This window comes from Euprymna scolopes, chromosome 46 (assembly GCF_053919585.1).
Source record: "Euprymna scolopes isolate OS-2025 chromosome 46, ASM5391958v1, whole genome shotgun sequence".
NCBI classification, from domain to species: Eukaryota; Metazoa; Mollusca; class Cephalopoda; order Sepiida; family Sepiolidae; genus Euprymna; species Euprymna scolopes.
Window position 1 is genome coordinate 214,710,361 of NC_136527.1, and position 18,263 is coordinate 214,728,623.

Consider the following 18,263-nt stretch of genomic DNA (forward strand, 5'->3'; position numbering starts at 1 on the left):
ATTAATTTCAAATATCAATTACTATTCATGAAAATTTTATTAAATAAAATTATTTTGTTCTGATAAATATTAAAAGGGGGGGGGGTCGCATCATAAAATAATTATTTCTATATTTTTAAACCAAGGGAAATAACTCTGAAATATTAATCTCACATATCAATTACTATTCATGAAAATTTTATTAAATAAAATTATTTTGTTTGGATAAATATTAAAAGGGGGGGGTCGCATTATAAAATAATTATTTCTATATTTTTAAACCAAGGGAAATAACTCTGAAATATTAATTTCACATCAATTACTATTCATGAAAATTTTATTAAATAAAATTATTTTGTTCTGATAAATATTAAAAGGGGGGGGGGTCGCATCATAAAATAATTATTTCTATATTTTTAAACCAAGGGAAATAACTCTGAAATATTAATTTCACATCAATTACTATTCATGAAAAATTTATTAAATAAAATTATTTTGTTTGGATAAATATTAAAAGGGGGGGGGTCGCATCATAAAATAATTATTTCTATATTTTTAAACCAAGGGAAATAACTCTGAAATATTAATCTCACATATCAATTACTATTAATGAAAATTTTATTAAATAAAATTATTTTGTTTGGATAAATATTAAAAGGGGGGGGTCGCATCATAAAATAATTATTTCTATATTTTTAAACCAAGGGAAATAACTCTGAAATATTAATTTCACATCAATTACTATTCATGAAAATTTTATTAAATAAAATTATTTTGTTCTGATAAATATTAAAAGGGGGGGGGTCGCATCATAAAATAATTATTTCTATATTTTTAAACCAAGGGAAATAACTCTGAAATATTAATTTCACACATCAATTACTATTCATGAAAATTTTATTAAATAAAATTATTTTGTTTGGATAAATATTAAAAGGGGGGGGGGGTCGCATCATAAAATAATTATTTCTATATTTTTAAACCAAGGGAAATAACTCTGAAATATTAATTTCACATATCAATTACTATTCATGAAAATTTTATTAAATAAAATTATTTTGTTCTGATAAATATTAAAAGGGGGGGGGTCGCATCATAAAATAATTATTTCTATATTTTTAAACCAAGGGAAATAACTCTGAAATATTAATTTCACATATCAATTACTATTCATGAAAATTTTATTAAATAAAATTATTTTGTTCTGATAAATATTAAAAGGGGGGGGGGGTCGCATCATAAAATAATTATTTCTATATTTTTAAACCAAGGGAAATAACTCTGAAATATTAATCTCACATCAATTACTATTAATGAAAATTTTATTAAATAAAATTATTTTGTTTGGATAAATATTAAAAGGGGGGGGGTCGCATCATAAAATAATTATTTCTATATTTTTAAACCAAGGGAAATAACTCTGAAATATTAATCTCACATATCAATTACTATTAATGAAAATTTTATTAAATAAAATTATTTTGTTTGGATAAATATTAAAAGCGGGGGGTCGCATCATAAAATAATTATTTCTATATTTTTAAACCAAGGGAAATAACTCTGAAATATTAATTTCACACATCAATTACTATTCATGAAAATTTTATTAAATAAAATTATTTTGTTTGGATAAATATTAAAAGGGGGGGGGTCGCATCATAAAATAATTATTTCTATATTTTTAAACCAAGGGAAATAACTCTGAAATATTAATTTCAAATATCAATTACTATTCATGAAAATTTTATTAAATAAAATTATTTTGTTCTGATAAATATTAAAAGGGGGGGGTCGCATCATAAAATAATTATTTCTATATTTTTAAACCAAGGGAAATAACTCTGAAATATTAATTTCACACATCAATTACTATTCATGAAAATTTTATTAAATAAAATTATTTTGTTTGGATAAATATTAAAAGGGGGGGGGTCGCATCATAAAATAATTATTTCTATATTCTTAAACCAAGGGAAATAACTCTGAAATATTAATTTCACACATCAATTACTATTCATGAAAATTTTATTAAATAAAATTATTTTGTTTGGATAAATATTAAAAGGGGGGGGTCGCATCATAAAATAATTATTTCTATATTCTTAAACCAAGGGAAATAACTCTGAAATATTAATTTCACATCAATTACTATTCATGAAAATTTTATTAAATAAAATTATTTTGTTCTGATAAATATTAAAAGGGGGGGGAGGTCGCATCATAAAATAATTATTTCTATATTTTTGAAACAAGGAAAGTCACTCCGGAGCAACCTATTTTCTTAATTCGAAACCCCTGCTACATAAACGAAAGCTTATGTTGATGAATAATTTAATTATATAAATATTTGGATTTTATCAATGGCATAAGCGGTCCCTGGTGAAGGTCTGTACTATCAAGTGCTTTAGCTTTAAAATAGATTTGAGCTATTTCAATGCGATATCGTAGGCACGAGACAACGTTTTTATTTTACTGTTTATCAACGTTTCTTTTCTCAGAGTAAGGATTTATTTCATTCGCGGAAGACTGGCAAGGAGCAAAACGCAGCCATCTTCATCTATAATTCACTGCTTGTCTTTTTTTTTTTTTGTTTTTTGCTTAGTCATACCGTTAAAAAGATTGACAACTTGTTTAAGTTTCTTAGAAAAAGAAAACTAAGTTTTTTTCTTTATTTCTTCATCGTTAAAAAATTTGCAACAAACATCATCAAACAAAAACAGTACACGATATAACAGGTTATATATATAAAAGAACATTTTTGTTTTTAAATTAAAAAAAATAATTTAAAAATTAGTGATAAAAAACTAAAATACTTTTTTTTACATTACATTTTAGAAATAAAAAATTAAAATTTTTAAAAATTAAAATTTAAAATAAATTAAAACAAAAAAAAAAAAAAAAAAATCCCGACGGACCAATTTAGAAATTTTTTTTTTCTTTTTTTTTTTTTTTTGGTTTGGTGTGGTTTTTAAAAATTTTGAAAAATAAAAAATAGTTTTGAATTTAAAGATTAAAAATAAATAATAAAAATTAAATTTAATTTCAGGAAAAAAAAAAAAAAAAAAATTTTTTTCAATTAAAACTCTCAAATAATGTCGAACAACCACAGACTTTTTAGAGGCGAGAATGAAATAGCATAAAAACAGACATGCGTCGACGGTGTCTGTGAAATGGTAAAACTCTCCCCAACCCCTGCCCCCAAAACAGTTGGAGGAAGGAGTAGGGGAGAGAGAAAGGGAGTGGGGGGGGGGCTCGGAAGACTTGCCCAAGGTCTACACAACCACTTTTTTAAACATCGTCCAACATAAGAAAAAAAAAAAAAAGGTTATCTTATCTTTTTTTTTTTTTGTACGTATTGGAAATTAATAAATATTAAAGACGTATACAACTTCGAGGTACGCACGCTATTTTGTTAAAAATAGACATTTAAAAAAAAAAGCTACCAAGCAGGTCAACTTCATTTCGCCGTCTGTGTATTGTTCTAGCTTGTCAGTGACAACTTACGGCTCCTTCACCTAGCACCAACGGAAAGGTACCGCCCGTGGACGGTCAGCTCCTTCTTTGACCAATGGTTTGTGAAACTCGCGTCCGGGGCGAGTATGTATCGTGGCCCAGCAGTGTTCACAGTAGTACTGTAGGCAGGTGACATTAGCACAAAAGAAGGGGGCAAATTTACCCCCGCAGCGAGCTCCCTGACACTCATCACACATCTGGTCGTCCAACACATAAGGTTTCACTTCCACCTATAAAAAAAAACGGAAGGCGAAAGAAAATAACAGTTATCAGATATCTACAATTAAAATAAAAAAATTGAAAAACAATAAAAAAAATTTTTTTTTTTTTTTTACAAAGAAGTCACCACTTATCAAGCCCTGGAGGCCACTCGAGGACAAGGGTTAAAGAGTGTACAGCAGTCAAAGGGGCAATGTCGTTGTAATCGTTATTTATGAAGAGTCAAAAATCCTACGTCTCAGTTATAAAATTTAAAAAGAATAACTATTTGATCAATTTATGCGATTTTTGGAATATGACGCCTTTTTGCAAAACTCACCCGTTTGTCAATATCACCATGTTGCAGTTGCACAAAGCGTGCGCTAATTGCAGCTATGTAACTCTGCTGGTTGGAGAAGGCCACCCTCCCTGCCCCCTTCGGGTACTTCAGCTCCGGGTCAGTGTCAATTCCAGCATAGCACACACCTCCATAAAGACGGTCCATTATCATAGCCAACTCCACTGCAACAAGAAAGAAAGTTCTTCAGTTTAAAGAAATTCACAAAAATAACGTTTCTAAACTCCAATTAATTCAGAAAGAAACAAAATTTTTTTTTTTTTTTTTTTTTTTTTTTTTTTTACACAGTGATCACCACTTATCAAGGCCCGGAAGCCACTCAGGGATAAGGGTTATTGCAAGTACATTACGTTAGTGTGGAGATTTGATGAAGTGTTTACTTAAGGGGGCGGTTCATTAGGAATTTGTTAACATTGGACTTGAACACATCCAAGTTGTAGTCCGGGGGGGGGGGGAAGCAGGCAGACGGAACAGAGTTCCACAGGCGTGCACTTCTAAGAAAGAAGCTTTGTTCATGGAATCCGACTTTTGATTTAGGCACAGATATAGAGTGGGGGAAATTTTTCACAGTGGATTCAGCTAGACGGGTGTTTTTCGTGAAAGATTGGCGAGGGGGGACCAGAGATTGGAGTTCAGACGAGCACCTGCCATGGAAATAACGATAAAACAAGGATAGGCTCGCAACGTCTCTTCTGTGGGAGAGATGTTGCAGGGTAGAGAAAAGGGCATCTCCCACTAAGCCACGAAGTCTATTTTGTACTATTTCAAGGCAGGATAGGCTGTTTTTAGCAGCTCCTGCCCAGATATGGCAACAGTATTCCATTCCACAAAAATAACGTTTCTAAACTCCAATTAATTCAGAAAGAAAAAAAATTTTGTTTCAATAAATCAAAAAAAAATTTTACTTTGAAAAATTATTTGGACTATTGGTCTCATTTGTATGTGTCATTTGCAAAAACTATAATTTTGAAAGAGTAAATTTTCAAAACATTCGAAACTTCCAAAAATTTTGAAACAGTAAACTTTTCGAAACTTGAACAAAGTTTGAAACCCATATTCGAAACTTGAACAAAGTTTGAAACCCATGTTCGAAACTTGAACAAAGTTTGAAACCCATGTTCGAAACTTGAACAAAGTTTGAAACCCATGTTCGAAACTTGAACAAAGTTTGAAACCCATGTTCGAAACTTGAACAAAGTTTGAAACCCATGTTCGAAACTTGAACAAAGTTTGAAACCCATTTTTAAACTTGAACAAAGTTTGAAACCCATTTTTAAACTTCAAAAACTAAATTTGTAAACTTCTATAAGTTTTAAAAAGCTTAAGTGTGAATAAGTTCTAACAACTGCATTTTTAAAATTCAATAAATCTGAAATACTATATTTTCAAAGTTCAATAAATTTAATACTAAGTTTAAAATTTTAATAAATTAAAGAAAACAAAATTTTAAGCACTAAATTTTTCAGCTTTAATAAACTTAATCCAAACAAACTTCATGTAAGTCTGGGAATTGGATATGCATAAAAGACACAAACAAAACATTTTTTTTTTTTACACAGTGATCACCACTTATCAAGGCCCGGAAGCCACTCAGGGATAAGGGTTATTGCAAGTACATTACGTTAGTGTGGAGATTTGATGAAGTATTTACTTAAGGGGGCAGTTCATTAAGAATTTGTTAACGTTGGACTTGAAGACATCCAAGTTGTAGTCCGGGAGGGGGGGGGGGAAGCAGGCAGACGGAACAGAGTTCCACAGGCGTCGCGTGCAGTTCTAAGAAAGAAGCTTTGTTCATCCGCGTTTTGATTTAGGCACAGATATAGAGTGGGGGAAATTTTTCACAGTGGATTCAGCTAGACGGGTGTTTTTCGTGAAAGATTGGCGAGGGGGGACCAGAGATTGGAGTTCAGACAAGCACCTGCCATGGACAAACAAAACATCGATTACAAAAACTTGCTAGAACTTGTAGTAAACAAAAAACTAAAAACAATTTTTTTTTTTTTGTTTTTTACATAGGTATAACCACTTATCAAGGCCAGAGACCACTCGAGGATAAGGGTTAAGAGCATACAGCAGTCAGTTGAACAGTATAGTAATCGTTAGTAATGGAAATTCAGTAAATTTGTTAACTTAAGTGGAACGGCTCATCAAAAACTTGTTTACGTTGGACTTGAAGATAACCATATTATAGACAGTTGGAAAGCAGGAAAACAGAAGACAATTCCACAGTTGTTCAGTTCTAAGAAAGAAGCTTTGTTCATGGAATCTACATTTAGGTTTAAGCACAGAAAAAGAGTACGGGAAATTATTGATAGTGTTTTCAGCTAGACGAGTGTTTCTAGTGAAAGTTTGGCAAGGGGGGACCATAGAATGGAGCTCAGCCGAGCATTTGCCATGAAAATAACGATAAAGCAGAGACAAACTTGCAACATCTCTTCTGTGAGAAAGAGGTTGCAGGGAAGAGAAAAGGACATCTACGAGGCTACAAAGTCTATTTTGAACCCCAAGATGAGAGCCATTCATTTTAATTGATGCCAGATGGGGATCAGAGCGTTGATGATGTAAAGAGAGAAGCTTGGTTTTAGATGCATTAAAAGTAACCAGCCACTCTTTTCCCCATCACCATGTGCTCAAGATCAGGGAAGAGAGAATCAGAGAGAACTTGGTCGTTTACGGTCTTATATGTGCTACCATATATAGTAGTGTGATCAGCATAAATGTTAACGAATGATTTAAGTATGTGTTTTGGAAGATCATTAATATAGATCAGGAAGAGAGTTGGGCCCAGGATGAACCCCTGAGGGACTCCAACATTAATACTGTGAGTCTCTGATTTCTGCCCATCAACCACTACTCTTATGAACCTATCGGAGAGAAATGATTTAATAATTGAGTTATTTTCAACGGCAAATTTTACACTAACAGGAATGCTTGAAACTACCAAAACATTTTGCAGGGAAGTGTCAATGTCCTTTTACATTTTCAAAATGGTCACCAATCTATTTACTTACCAGGCTAAACATTGCTTAACTTTAGTGATCTCAGAAGAACTTCATGGCGATCTAGGGGGTCAGATTTAGATGTTAAGTTAGAGTATCCTTTAATTATGAACTCATCTAGGGAGGTGGTCGGCCCTATTCCAGTTTCGCTTAGAAAGAATCTGTCAGGTTTCGTCTCCTGTAATTGGGTTTCAACCTCTGGAAGGTTGGAACGGAGACCCCTGATGTTGGAGAAGAAGACCTGGCAGTAAGGGTCTACGTTGGAGGATGGGGTTCTAGGTTTATGGAATCTGCGTTTAGATATAGGCACAAACAAAGAGTGAGTGAAATTGTTGACAGTGGGTTGTAGCTAGTCAAATGTTTTTGTGAAAATTTGGCAAATGGTGACCATAGATTGAAGATCAGTCGAGTACTTGTGATAAACTAGCGGTAGAGCAGAGACAGGCTTGCAAGGTCACTTCTGTGGGGGAAAAGGCTGCAGTGAAGAGAAAAGGGCATCACCCACTAGATTACAAAGTCAGTTTTGAATTCTATCACAGCAAGATAGGGCACGCCAAGCAAATCCTGCCCAGAAATGGCAACAATATTCCATTTTCGAACGGTCATGAACGCCCCTATGTACCCCTTAAGTATAGGCGAGCTGTCTTCTTTCAATTATACAACTTGTCACATCCTGGCATTCGTTCCACGCAGAAGCTGGTGACTTCTCGTTTCATCTGGACGGCCATTAACCGAGACGTTCGCGAATGGACCAAGAGTTGCGTCCCTTGCCAGAAATCGAAAGTACAGAGGCATATTAAAAGTCCCCTTGCTACCTTCGCAACCCCTGAGGCACGATTTCAACACGTTCACATAGATTTAGTGGGTCCACTCCCACATTCGAGAAACTGTACATACTTATTGACTTGCATCGACAGATTCTCTAGATGGCCTGAAGCCATCCCCATCGCAGATATTTCCGCAGAAACTGTTGCCCGAGCCCTGGTTACACATTGGATATCGCGTTATGGTGTGCCTCACACCATCACAACCGATAGGGGCAGACAATTCGATTCCTATCTTTTTTCTGAGTTGTCTCGCCTACTGGGAATCAAACACATAAGGACTACCTCGTACCACCCGGCGGGAAACGGTATGATCGAGCGTCTGCACAGTCAGTTGAAAGCAGCTATTAGAGCACATTCCGATCCTAACAGGTGGACAGAGTACCTCCCCTTCATTCTATTAGGCATTAGATCCACTATAAAAGCAGATATTGGCTTTACATCTGCCGAAATGATTTATGGAACAACGCTGACTCTCCCTGGACAGATAGTCGCACCGACCACTCCTACACGCATGGCTGACCCAACAAGTTATACCTCTCGTGTGGCTCTTACACAGATAGAGAATTGCATTGGCAGTGAGATATCTACTGGAGCGGTAGAATGATCCAACCATTTTTCCAGCAATATTGGCAACAGATTTGATGTATGTGATCCATTTATGACCAGTCCCAGAAGCCTGTCAAGACATGGAGCTTCCCCAAGACGAGAGCCATTCATTTCAATTGAGGCCTGATGGGGGTCAGGGTGATTATGATGCAAAGAGTGAGGCTTAGTTTTCAATGCATTATAATTAACCTGCCACGTTTTTCTCCATTGCACCATATTCTCGAGATCAGAAGAGAGGAAATCAGAAAGAGCCTGGTCTTTGTTGCCCTTTGGAATGTTGTGTCGTCTACAGAAATATCTACAAATGATCTAAGAATGTGATTTGGCAGATCATTGCGTGCAGTTCTATCAAGGCCCGGAAGCCACTCAGGGATAAGGGTTATTGTAAGTACAGTACGTTAAGTGTGGATATTAAATGTGTCTACTTAAGGGGGCGGTTCATCAGGAATTTGTTTACGTTGGACTTGAAGACATCCAAGTTGTAGTCAGGAGGGAAGCAGGCAGAGAGAACAGAATTCCACAGGCGTGCAGTTCTAAGAAAGAAGCACTGCTCATGGAATCTACATTTTGATTTAGGCATAGATAAAGAGTGGGGGAAAGTTTTTGACAGTGGATTCAGCTAGACGATTTCTCGAGCGTTTCCTGGAGTGACTATGTCACCAATATTGAGGGCATGCTGCTGAAGTGGGCATGTCTCCAGAATGGAGAATCATCGCTTGCCCAAGATAGCCTTATATAGCAAATTCTCCACTGACCGCCATTACAGAGAGGCACCAAAGAAACAAAAAACTCTCTGAAAAAGTCCCTGGGTGACTGTCACATTGACCACCACCAGTGGTCTACTCTTGCTGCTGACCGTGACACTTAAGCCAAGTGAATGAAGATCTTTTAAAGGGGGTTGTCCATGTCGACTGCAGGTATGCTTGTGGCTGACAAGCATGATGCGGAAAAAGCATGTTTGGCTGCAGTGGCTGCAGTCAAAAGCTGCTGAGGTTTCCTGGATCTTCCTTTGTAAAGTTTCTCCCTAGATTCTCTGTGCGGGAGACCTGGTGGACAGTACGTCGCCAGGTGTCACGGTCAGCAGCAAGAGTAGACCACTGGTGGTGGTCAATGTGACAGTCACCCAGGGACTTTTTCAGAGAGTTTTTATATTGTTTCTTTGGTGCCTCTCCGTAATGGCGGTCAGTGGAGAATTTGCCATATAAGGCTATCTAGGGCATGCGATGATTCTCCATTCTGGAGATATGCCCACTTCAGCAGCATGCCCTCAACATTGGTGACATAGTAACTCCAGTGAATATTGAGGATGGTGTGGAGACAGTGCTGATGGAAACGCTCGAGAAATCGTAGTTGGTGACAGTGAGTTGTCCATAACTCAAGCCGTACACATTGATTTTTGTGTTTGTTTTTCCAGACTCTTTTGTACAGTGTGCCAAAATCGCGGTTTTTAAATGAGATGTCTTAGATAAGATTTTAGTTTTAAACTCAATTTATGACATTATATAATCAATTGTTAATGCTGCAATATTTTAAGTTATACATTTATTATATTTTTTACTAGAATATCTTGTCCTTTTCTTTTCCAGTTTTAACAACTAGTCCTTTACTTTTCCATGTTTAAGCTTAACCATATTACTTTTCATGCTCGCATTTTTCTTTTGTAATATAAGTTAACATTATATAATCAATTGTTAATGCTGCAATATTTTAAGTTATACATTTATTATATTTTTTACTAGAATATCTTGTCCTTTTCTTTTCCAGTTTTAACAACTAGTCCTTTACTTTTCCATGTTTAAGCTTAACCATATTACTTTTCATGCTCGCATTTTTCTATTGTAATATATATGTATGTATACTCTATTTGTTTTTACATAGGCAGTAACACATTGCTCCACAGTCATGAGCATATTTCAGTCTTCTTCATTTGTAAATAGGTGAATATATGTCTTTCTCTGTCTACTGTGCATAAAGACTAAGAAAATGTTACGTTGTTAATTAATTTTTCTTTTGTCAAATGTTGATATAACTTCCACTATGAAGTATGAAGAGTATCATTTTCTTTGTTTAATAATTAACCTACAAAGGTCAGCGCCCAGCAATGACACAGGAAAAACTCAACACCAATGCTTCACATATACTTGACGGTTGAACTTGTGTGCGTCTTCTATTATCAATGTTACGTTTATCTTTAAAAACTGTCCATCCGTCATCAACAGCTATCCGTTATCCACTGTCCATCCGTCGTCAACCGTTGCCTGCTGTCAACTCCTAGCTACCCTGCATTGTGATCCCAAATCCCACACACCAGTTAACCAGTGCCGTTCCCTCTCTAAACATCTTATTGACCCCCCACCCCACCCCGATCAAGAGTCGGTGATTCATTTTTTTATCTATTCTGTAGATTTCTATAATCATTTGTCAAATTTAAAGACTTGATTTAAAAATATTTACAGATTCATTGTTTGTCTCAGCACTTAGTGACCAAGGTCGTCTTCATAATATCACATTCCAAAAATCACAAAAAGTTTTTTTTGTTTTTTTTTATTAAAGAAAATCAAAAAAGAAGTCACACTTACATGCCCGAAGAGGTCGTGGTACTCCGCCAACAAAGATGGTTTTACGGGGATCCAGAGGTTGGCTACCGTCCATCACAAAATCCGAATCACTTAGATTCCAAGGTCGGATCTGCACCTACACAAAAGAGAGGATTTTTAAGTCAAAGCAATTAAAAATAGTAGATTAGAACAGCATTAGAAATTAATATATTATTAACCCTTTTAATTCATTTTTAATTGTTTTATTATAATATTATATAGTCGGGTATTTTCTTCAAAGCGATTATAAATAGTTATATATATATATATATATATATATATATATATATAAGCGAGATAAGACCCTGATAGAATTAAGATGAAAAATCCTGATAGATATTACTTGATAATCCGATAACGGACTACCCAGGTTGTATCAACTTCTCTTTTCGTATAATTTTTTCCATATAATTATCCACAACCACTCAAAAAACTATTTTCAATAATTGTGCTGAAAAGCAAAATAGCGTCCATTCGCAGCTGAATATTTTGCTAACTGCATTTCATTTCCTCTGATGATATGCGCCATTGTTGAAAATCCATGGATTAAGGAAATTAAAATAACCCCTTCTATATATTCCTTTTGTCAAGCAAAAAATTCTTAAATCGAATATATGCCTCTATATGTTGTTTTTTCAGAATTTAAAATTTAACCACAAAACATATATATAGTCTTGGAAGTTTTAACCTTTAAAACTATACAAAAAAACATTTTTTATCATTCGTTAGAAAACCATCTAGTCAGTAAGTCATTTAATCACCTGCAATCACTGCATCAACTCGCTCTCGAATTTACTATAATACCAATAATTTATTTTTCAAGGGATCATCAGTTGTTTACCATGAAACACTGTTTCGGGGGATTTATATATATATATATATATATATATATATATAGCTTAGTGAGTTAGAAGAAAAGAGTACGTTCAATTCTATAAGAGGAGACGAATCGAGATAATATAAAGCTCAGCAAGTTTTATTGGAGCTTATAAAGAACAATAGGGGATAGAGAGGACTCTCTTTATCAAGGCATTTCGAAGCCTAAAGCTTTTCATCAGAAGAGTAGAGAAAATGGGGATGCGACGTTTAGCATGGGATTCAGCGGGAACAAAATAAATCCATAAAATTATATCCATAACTAAATGTTTGTATACCCTTATTGAATAAATGAACCCATCTATATTTGCCACTTATCAAGGCCCCAAAGCCACTCAGGGATAAGGGTTATTGCAAGTACATTACGTTAGTGTGGAGATTTGATGAAGTGTTTACTTAAGGGGGCGGTTCATTAGGAATTTGTTAACGTTGGACTTGAACACATCCAAGTTGTAGTCGGGTGAGAAGCAGGCAGATGGAACAGTTCCACAGGCGTGCACTTCTAAGAAAGAAGCTTTGTTCATGGAATCCGACTTTTGATTTAGGCACAGATAAAGAGTGGGGAAAATTTTTCACAGTGGATTCAGCTAGACAGGTGTTTTTTCGTGAAAGATTGGCGAGGGGGGACCAGAAATTGGAGTTCAGACGAGCACCTGCCATGGAAACAACGATAAAACAAGGATACGCTCGCAACGTCTCTTCTGTGGGAGAGAGGTTGCAGGGTAGAGAAAAGGGCATCCCCTACTAAGCCATGAAATCTTACACATAATAAAAATTTATAATAAGATTCTTTGTCTTGCACATAACAAAAATTTATAAGATTCTTTCTCTTGCACATAATAAAAATTTATAAGATTCTTTGTCTTACACATATTAAAAATTTATAAGATTTTTTGTCTTGTACATAATAAAAATTTATAAGGTTCTTTGTCTTGTACATAATAAAAATTTATAAGGTTCTTTGTCTTGTACATAATAAAAATTTATAAGGTTCTTTGTCTTGTACATAATAAAAATGTATAAGGTTCTTTGTCTTGTACATAATAAAAATTTATAATAAGATTCTTTGTCTTGTACATAATAAAAATTTATAGGATTTTTTGTATTGCACATAATAAAAATTTATAAGGTTCTTTGTCTTGTACATAATATAAATTTATAATAAGATTCTTTGTCTTGCACATAATAAAAATTTATAAGACTTTTTGTCTTGCACATAATAAAAATTTATAAGATTTTTTGTCTTACACATAATAAAAATTTATAAGATTTTTTGTCTTACACATAATAAAAATTTATAAGATTTTTTGTCTTGCACATAATAAAAATTTATTTATAAGATTTGTCTTGTACATAATAAAAATTTATAAGGTTCTTTGTCTTGTACATAATAAAAATTTATAAGGTTCTTTATCTTGTACATAATAAAAATTTATAATAAGATTCTTTGTCTTAACCATAATAAAAATTTATAAGATTTTTTGTCTTGTACATAATAAAAATTTATAAGATTTTTTGTCTTGTACATAATAAAAATTTATAATAATTCTAGATTTGAAATATATATATATATATATATATATATATATATATATATATATACATAACTTGTATTTTTTGTTTTCCAGACATTAAGGAACCAATGAAGTCTAACGCCGTTAATACAAGTTCAAGACCAAAGTAGAACATTTGTTTTTACATAAGCTACAAAGCCAAGACTAAACTTGTTTCATTCAATAATTACAAAAAACCCTTCTCTACCACCAATAGCAACGGCCAATGACTCTTTATTTGAAAGTACATCTTTTAAACTCCTTGGCCTAACGCTCTCAGGAAACATGAGTTGAAACAATTATGTCGAGAGTATCGCCAGGACTGCTGCAAAGAAGGTAAGCTCTCTCTACCGTGCTAGAAAGATACTAATGCCCAAAAGCATCCTATACCTCTATAAGGCCACCATTCACCCATGTATGGAGTATTATTGTCATCTCCTACTGTACTGACATGCAGAAGTTCAAGTGCAACGTGAACAGACATCTTGCTGCCTTACTCCCTACACAGTACCCCTGATGCCCATGTCCTTGATAGTAAGCCCCTACAACAAAGTGGCAATATGCCTTGTTTGGGGTGAAAATGTAAACAAAAAATGTTCTTGACTGTTTTACTGCTCATAAAGTGTGTGTGTGTATATATATATATATATATATACACACAAACAAACAGTTAATAAAACATGTTAAAAAACACTTTGAAATGAATTAAAAACATTTAATCTGAAAAGGAAACACTAGATAAATGGATAAGACTATCCACTTATCTAGTGTTTCCTTTTCAGATTAAATATGTTTTTAATTCATTTCAAAGTGTTTTTTAACATGTTTTATTAACTGTTTGCTCGTATTATAAGCTCTATCTCCTATTTGGTTTTATCGAGCTTTTACATCTGGTTGAGATAACTTTATAAATATTAATTCTTTAATATTTATAATATACTTTAATTTTACCATCTTGGATCATTTTGGTAAATTTAATTGTAATTTTTATTTTATATATATATATATATATATATATATATATATATTATATAAAAAATGTTCTTGACCGTTTTACTGCTCATAAAGTGTATGTGTGTGTATATATATATATATATATATATATATATATATATATATATATATGAACAAATGATCAATAAAACATGTTAAAAGACATCTTGAAAAAGAGTTAAAAACATATTTAATTTTAAAAAAGGAAGCACAAGATAAGTGGATAGTCCACTATCCACTTATTATTATTTTCAAGATGTCTTTTAACATGTTTTATTAATCATTTGTTCATATTATAAGCTCTATTTCCTTTTCGGTTTTATTGAGCTTTTACATCTGGTTGAGATTATTTTACTTGTAAATATTAACTCTTTAATATTTATAATATATTTAAGTTTACCATTTTGATTACCTTTGTAAACTTATTGTAATTTTTATTTTATTTATATATATATATATATATATATATATATATATATATATATATTAGCTGAATTTTTCCCCGATTACTGTAAGCAAACATCATGCCTATATTTTCTCAAACGTAAAAACACAGATTTTAGTCTCACTGGATGTTTAAATCAATAAACATATCATATATGTGTTATACTAATTAGATATATATGTATAATGGACCTTGTCAGTGTGTGTGCAAAACTTCTCTACCAAACTCTTCTCTAAATATTTGGTCAACAGACTTTTTGGGGACATGATATATAGTGTCTTCGGACCTAGGAAACTATATATAAATAAATATATATATAAGTAAAATTGTCTTTGTGGGTACGTTTCCCTACAAAACTGTCAATTTTCAATCTAGACTCGAGATTTGACAAAATCTTTTTAATCATTTTTCGGCCAGAAATTTGGCTGACAAGAGGTCAAAGTTCAATAATTTGACCTTCTAAAAATCTACCAAACTCCTCCGTCAATTTTGGGTCGAAACACTTGAAATTTTAAATGTAGGTTACTTGGACATGGGTAAAAAATTTTAATCGGTTCTGGCCGAATATTTGGCTGCCAATGGGTCAAAGTTCAAGTTTGACCTTTGCCGTCTCTAGCAAACTATTCAGCCAATTTTTAGTCTAGACATTTGGAATTTTACATAAATGGTATTCAGACTTTCTAATTAGTTTTTTGGCTGCCAAGAGGTCAAAGTTGGAAGAGTTGACCTTTGCAGACTCTACCAAACTCCTTTGCCAATTTTGGGTCTAAACACTTGAAAGTTTACATTATATATACATATGTACATAAAGTTATGAACAGTACATAGGCCCCGAGCAAAGCTGGACTGAACTGCTAGTCTATATATATATATATATATATATATATTATATCTATAAAAGTGAACGTGTCTGTCTGTCTGTCTGTGTACATTTCCCTACGCAATAACTCTGTCAATTTTTAGTCTATAGACTCGAAATTTGAAATACCGGGTACTGAGATTTGGGAAAATTGATGTGACGGGTGTCAGCCAGAAATTTGGCTGTTAAGGGGTCAAATTTCAACGATTTGACCTTTAAGAACTCTACCAAACTCCTCCGACAATTTTGGGTCTAGACACTTGAAATTTTAGATATAGGTTCCTTGAACATGGATCTAACTTAATAAAGTGATTTGAGCCCGAAACTATAAATTTTAAGGGGTCATAATAGGGGTCAAAGTTTTAAAAAATTAACCATTTTTTTTTGTTTTTTTGCTTTTTTTGCACAGCATACACCTCCAAACACCCGAGCAACGCCAGGCACCCCTGCTAGTATATATATAAAATGATGATGATGGCAGCAAATTCATTTTCGAACATTGCGATTACTTGATATAGGACATATAAAAAATATGTATACAGAAACATGAAAACAAATCAATGATGGGCCACATGAAGGTGGCTTTTAAGCCCTGCCAAACTCTGGCATTATTCTTTGTGCAGACATGTGCGCCACTAGCAGCATGTTCTTGATGGTCATTTCTATTTATAATCAAATGCCGCTTCAAACCACCTGCTGTTTTGTACGTCCGCCCGCAGTTGACACAGGTTAGATCTGGCAACACAAGATTGCTTTGTGGCCCACTAGCAGAATGGAAACCATATTGCATATCACTAAGAAGGTCATTCTTGCTAACATGATTGATTATTTCTTTATTTGACACAGATTCCAGCAACTTACTCATGACTGTACTGAGAGGGAGATGAGCGATCAACTTAATTCTTAAATACAAGGCATATTGGTGAGAGTTTCCAGGGTGATGGGAAGCAATTCTCCTTAAAAGATTTGTCAACGATAGTTTAACAAGTGCCTATTTTTTTTTAGCAACCAAACAATTTATGCCATTCAAAAAAATAATTTAACATCTACGTCATTAAATGTAATAATGGAGCACCTACGCTATTAAAAAAATAATAATTGAATAACTATGAAGTGAGCTGCTCGCCGGGCAAAACCACGAACAGCTCATTAAAAATAATTTTTCATAAACATTAATAGAAAACAAATATTCAGGAAAATTAATGAAAATAAATAGTCAGACTTGGCTTGTTAAAAGAAGTGTAATTTTATTTACCCTTTTGTGTATCACACTCATGTGGTTTCTTTGTGTCCGTAGAAAAGAAAGAAATGTTGACTGACTGGGTAAATGTTGTCTTTTTTTGGCGTAAAGTCGAAAAGAAAAGATAAATTAAATATTTTTCTTTGGGATAGCCGTTCGAGTGAAAAGTGGCGTGGAAGAAGAATGTTTTTTTGGTTTCATTATGAAGGTCATTCTTGCTAACATGATTGATTATTTCTTTATTTGACACAGATTCCAGCAACTTACTCATGACGCACTAGAGACTTATTGGTCTGTACTGAGAGGGAGATGAGCAATCAACTTAATTCTTAAATACAAGGCTTACTGGTGAGATTGTCCAGGGTGATGGGAAGCAATTCTCCTTAAGAAAATGTTTAAATAGTTTTGTAAGAGAATGGATCGAGAGAGAAAGAGATGTGTAAATTATAAAACATAGACCAACACAAAAGTTACCGTAAAAAACTTGTTTTCTATAGGTTTTCGACTGAAAACAAATATTGCAGTTAAATTTTCCGCAAATAAGTATTTTTCTGGGTATTAAGTAAAAATAGTTTCTGTTAATATTTTGAACATTTTGTGTCTCCGTTCCTACTCCGTAGTTATTTCGAAAACTATTTTCATTAATAATTAGTTTTCAACTTTGCTTTTCATAATATTTTGATATGTTACTAATTTCGACATTGCAAGTACCAATGGAACCGCCTGCCGTTTTGTACGTCCACCCGCAGTTGACACAGGTTAACTCTGGCAACTCAAGACTGCTCCTTTCACCCTCCCTTTCCGGATATCAAACTGGTTTACACCTCCCGCATGGTCCTTCTCCACCCTCCGCGATCCAAAGCAAGACTCTTAAACAATCCTTGAATCGCATTTTAGGCTTTTGAGCCAGAAGTCTTCCCTCAGCGAGCTCGCCATAAAGGAGTTGTTTGCGAAGTCGACTGTCTAACATCCTCACCACATGTCCACTCCTCCTCAGTCTATGCTTAATAACGTAAGCCTCAATGTCCGATCAAGCACCTCCACATCACTGACATACATCTGCCAACCAACACCTAAGATTTGCCGTAGGTACATCTTGTGAAACCGCTCGAGACGTCTCAAATGCTTCCTGTATGTTGTCCAAGTTTCACAGACATAAAGAGTAGAGAGAACGCATGCGGTATAAACCTTGATCTTTGTTGGCAGCCAGATCCCATGAC

At 33.8% G+C, this 18,263-nt stretch overlaps 1 protein-coding gene across 2 annotated transcripts in view; it reads right to left on the reverse strand.

Moving 5' to 3' along the window:
- Positions 1–3,240: 3,240 nt before the first annotated feature.
- Positions 3,241–18,263, reverse strand: part of LOC145271040 (uncharacterized) — a 101,637-nt gene continuing 86,614 nt past the window's right edge. For both annotated transcript variants that reach the window (XM_080126590.1, XM_080126589.1), the window contains 3 exons: positions 11,060–11,174; positions 4,031–4,212; positions 3,241–3,722 (listed from right to left, as the gene is read on the reverse strand). In XM_080126590.1, coding sequence (XP_079982716.1) covers positions 3,495–3,722; positions 4,031–4,212; positions 11,060–11,174 — 525 coding nt within the window. In that variant the 3' untranslated portion in view covers positions 3,241–3,494. The remainder of the gene's footprint in view (positions 3,723–4,030; positions 4,213–11,059; positions 11,175–18,263) is intronic.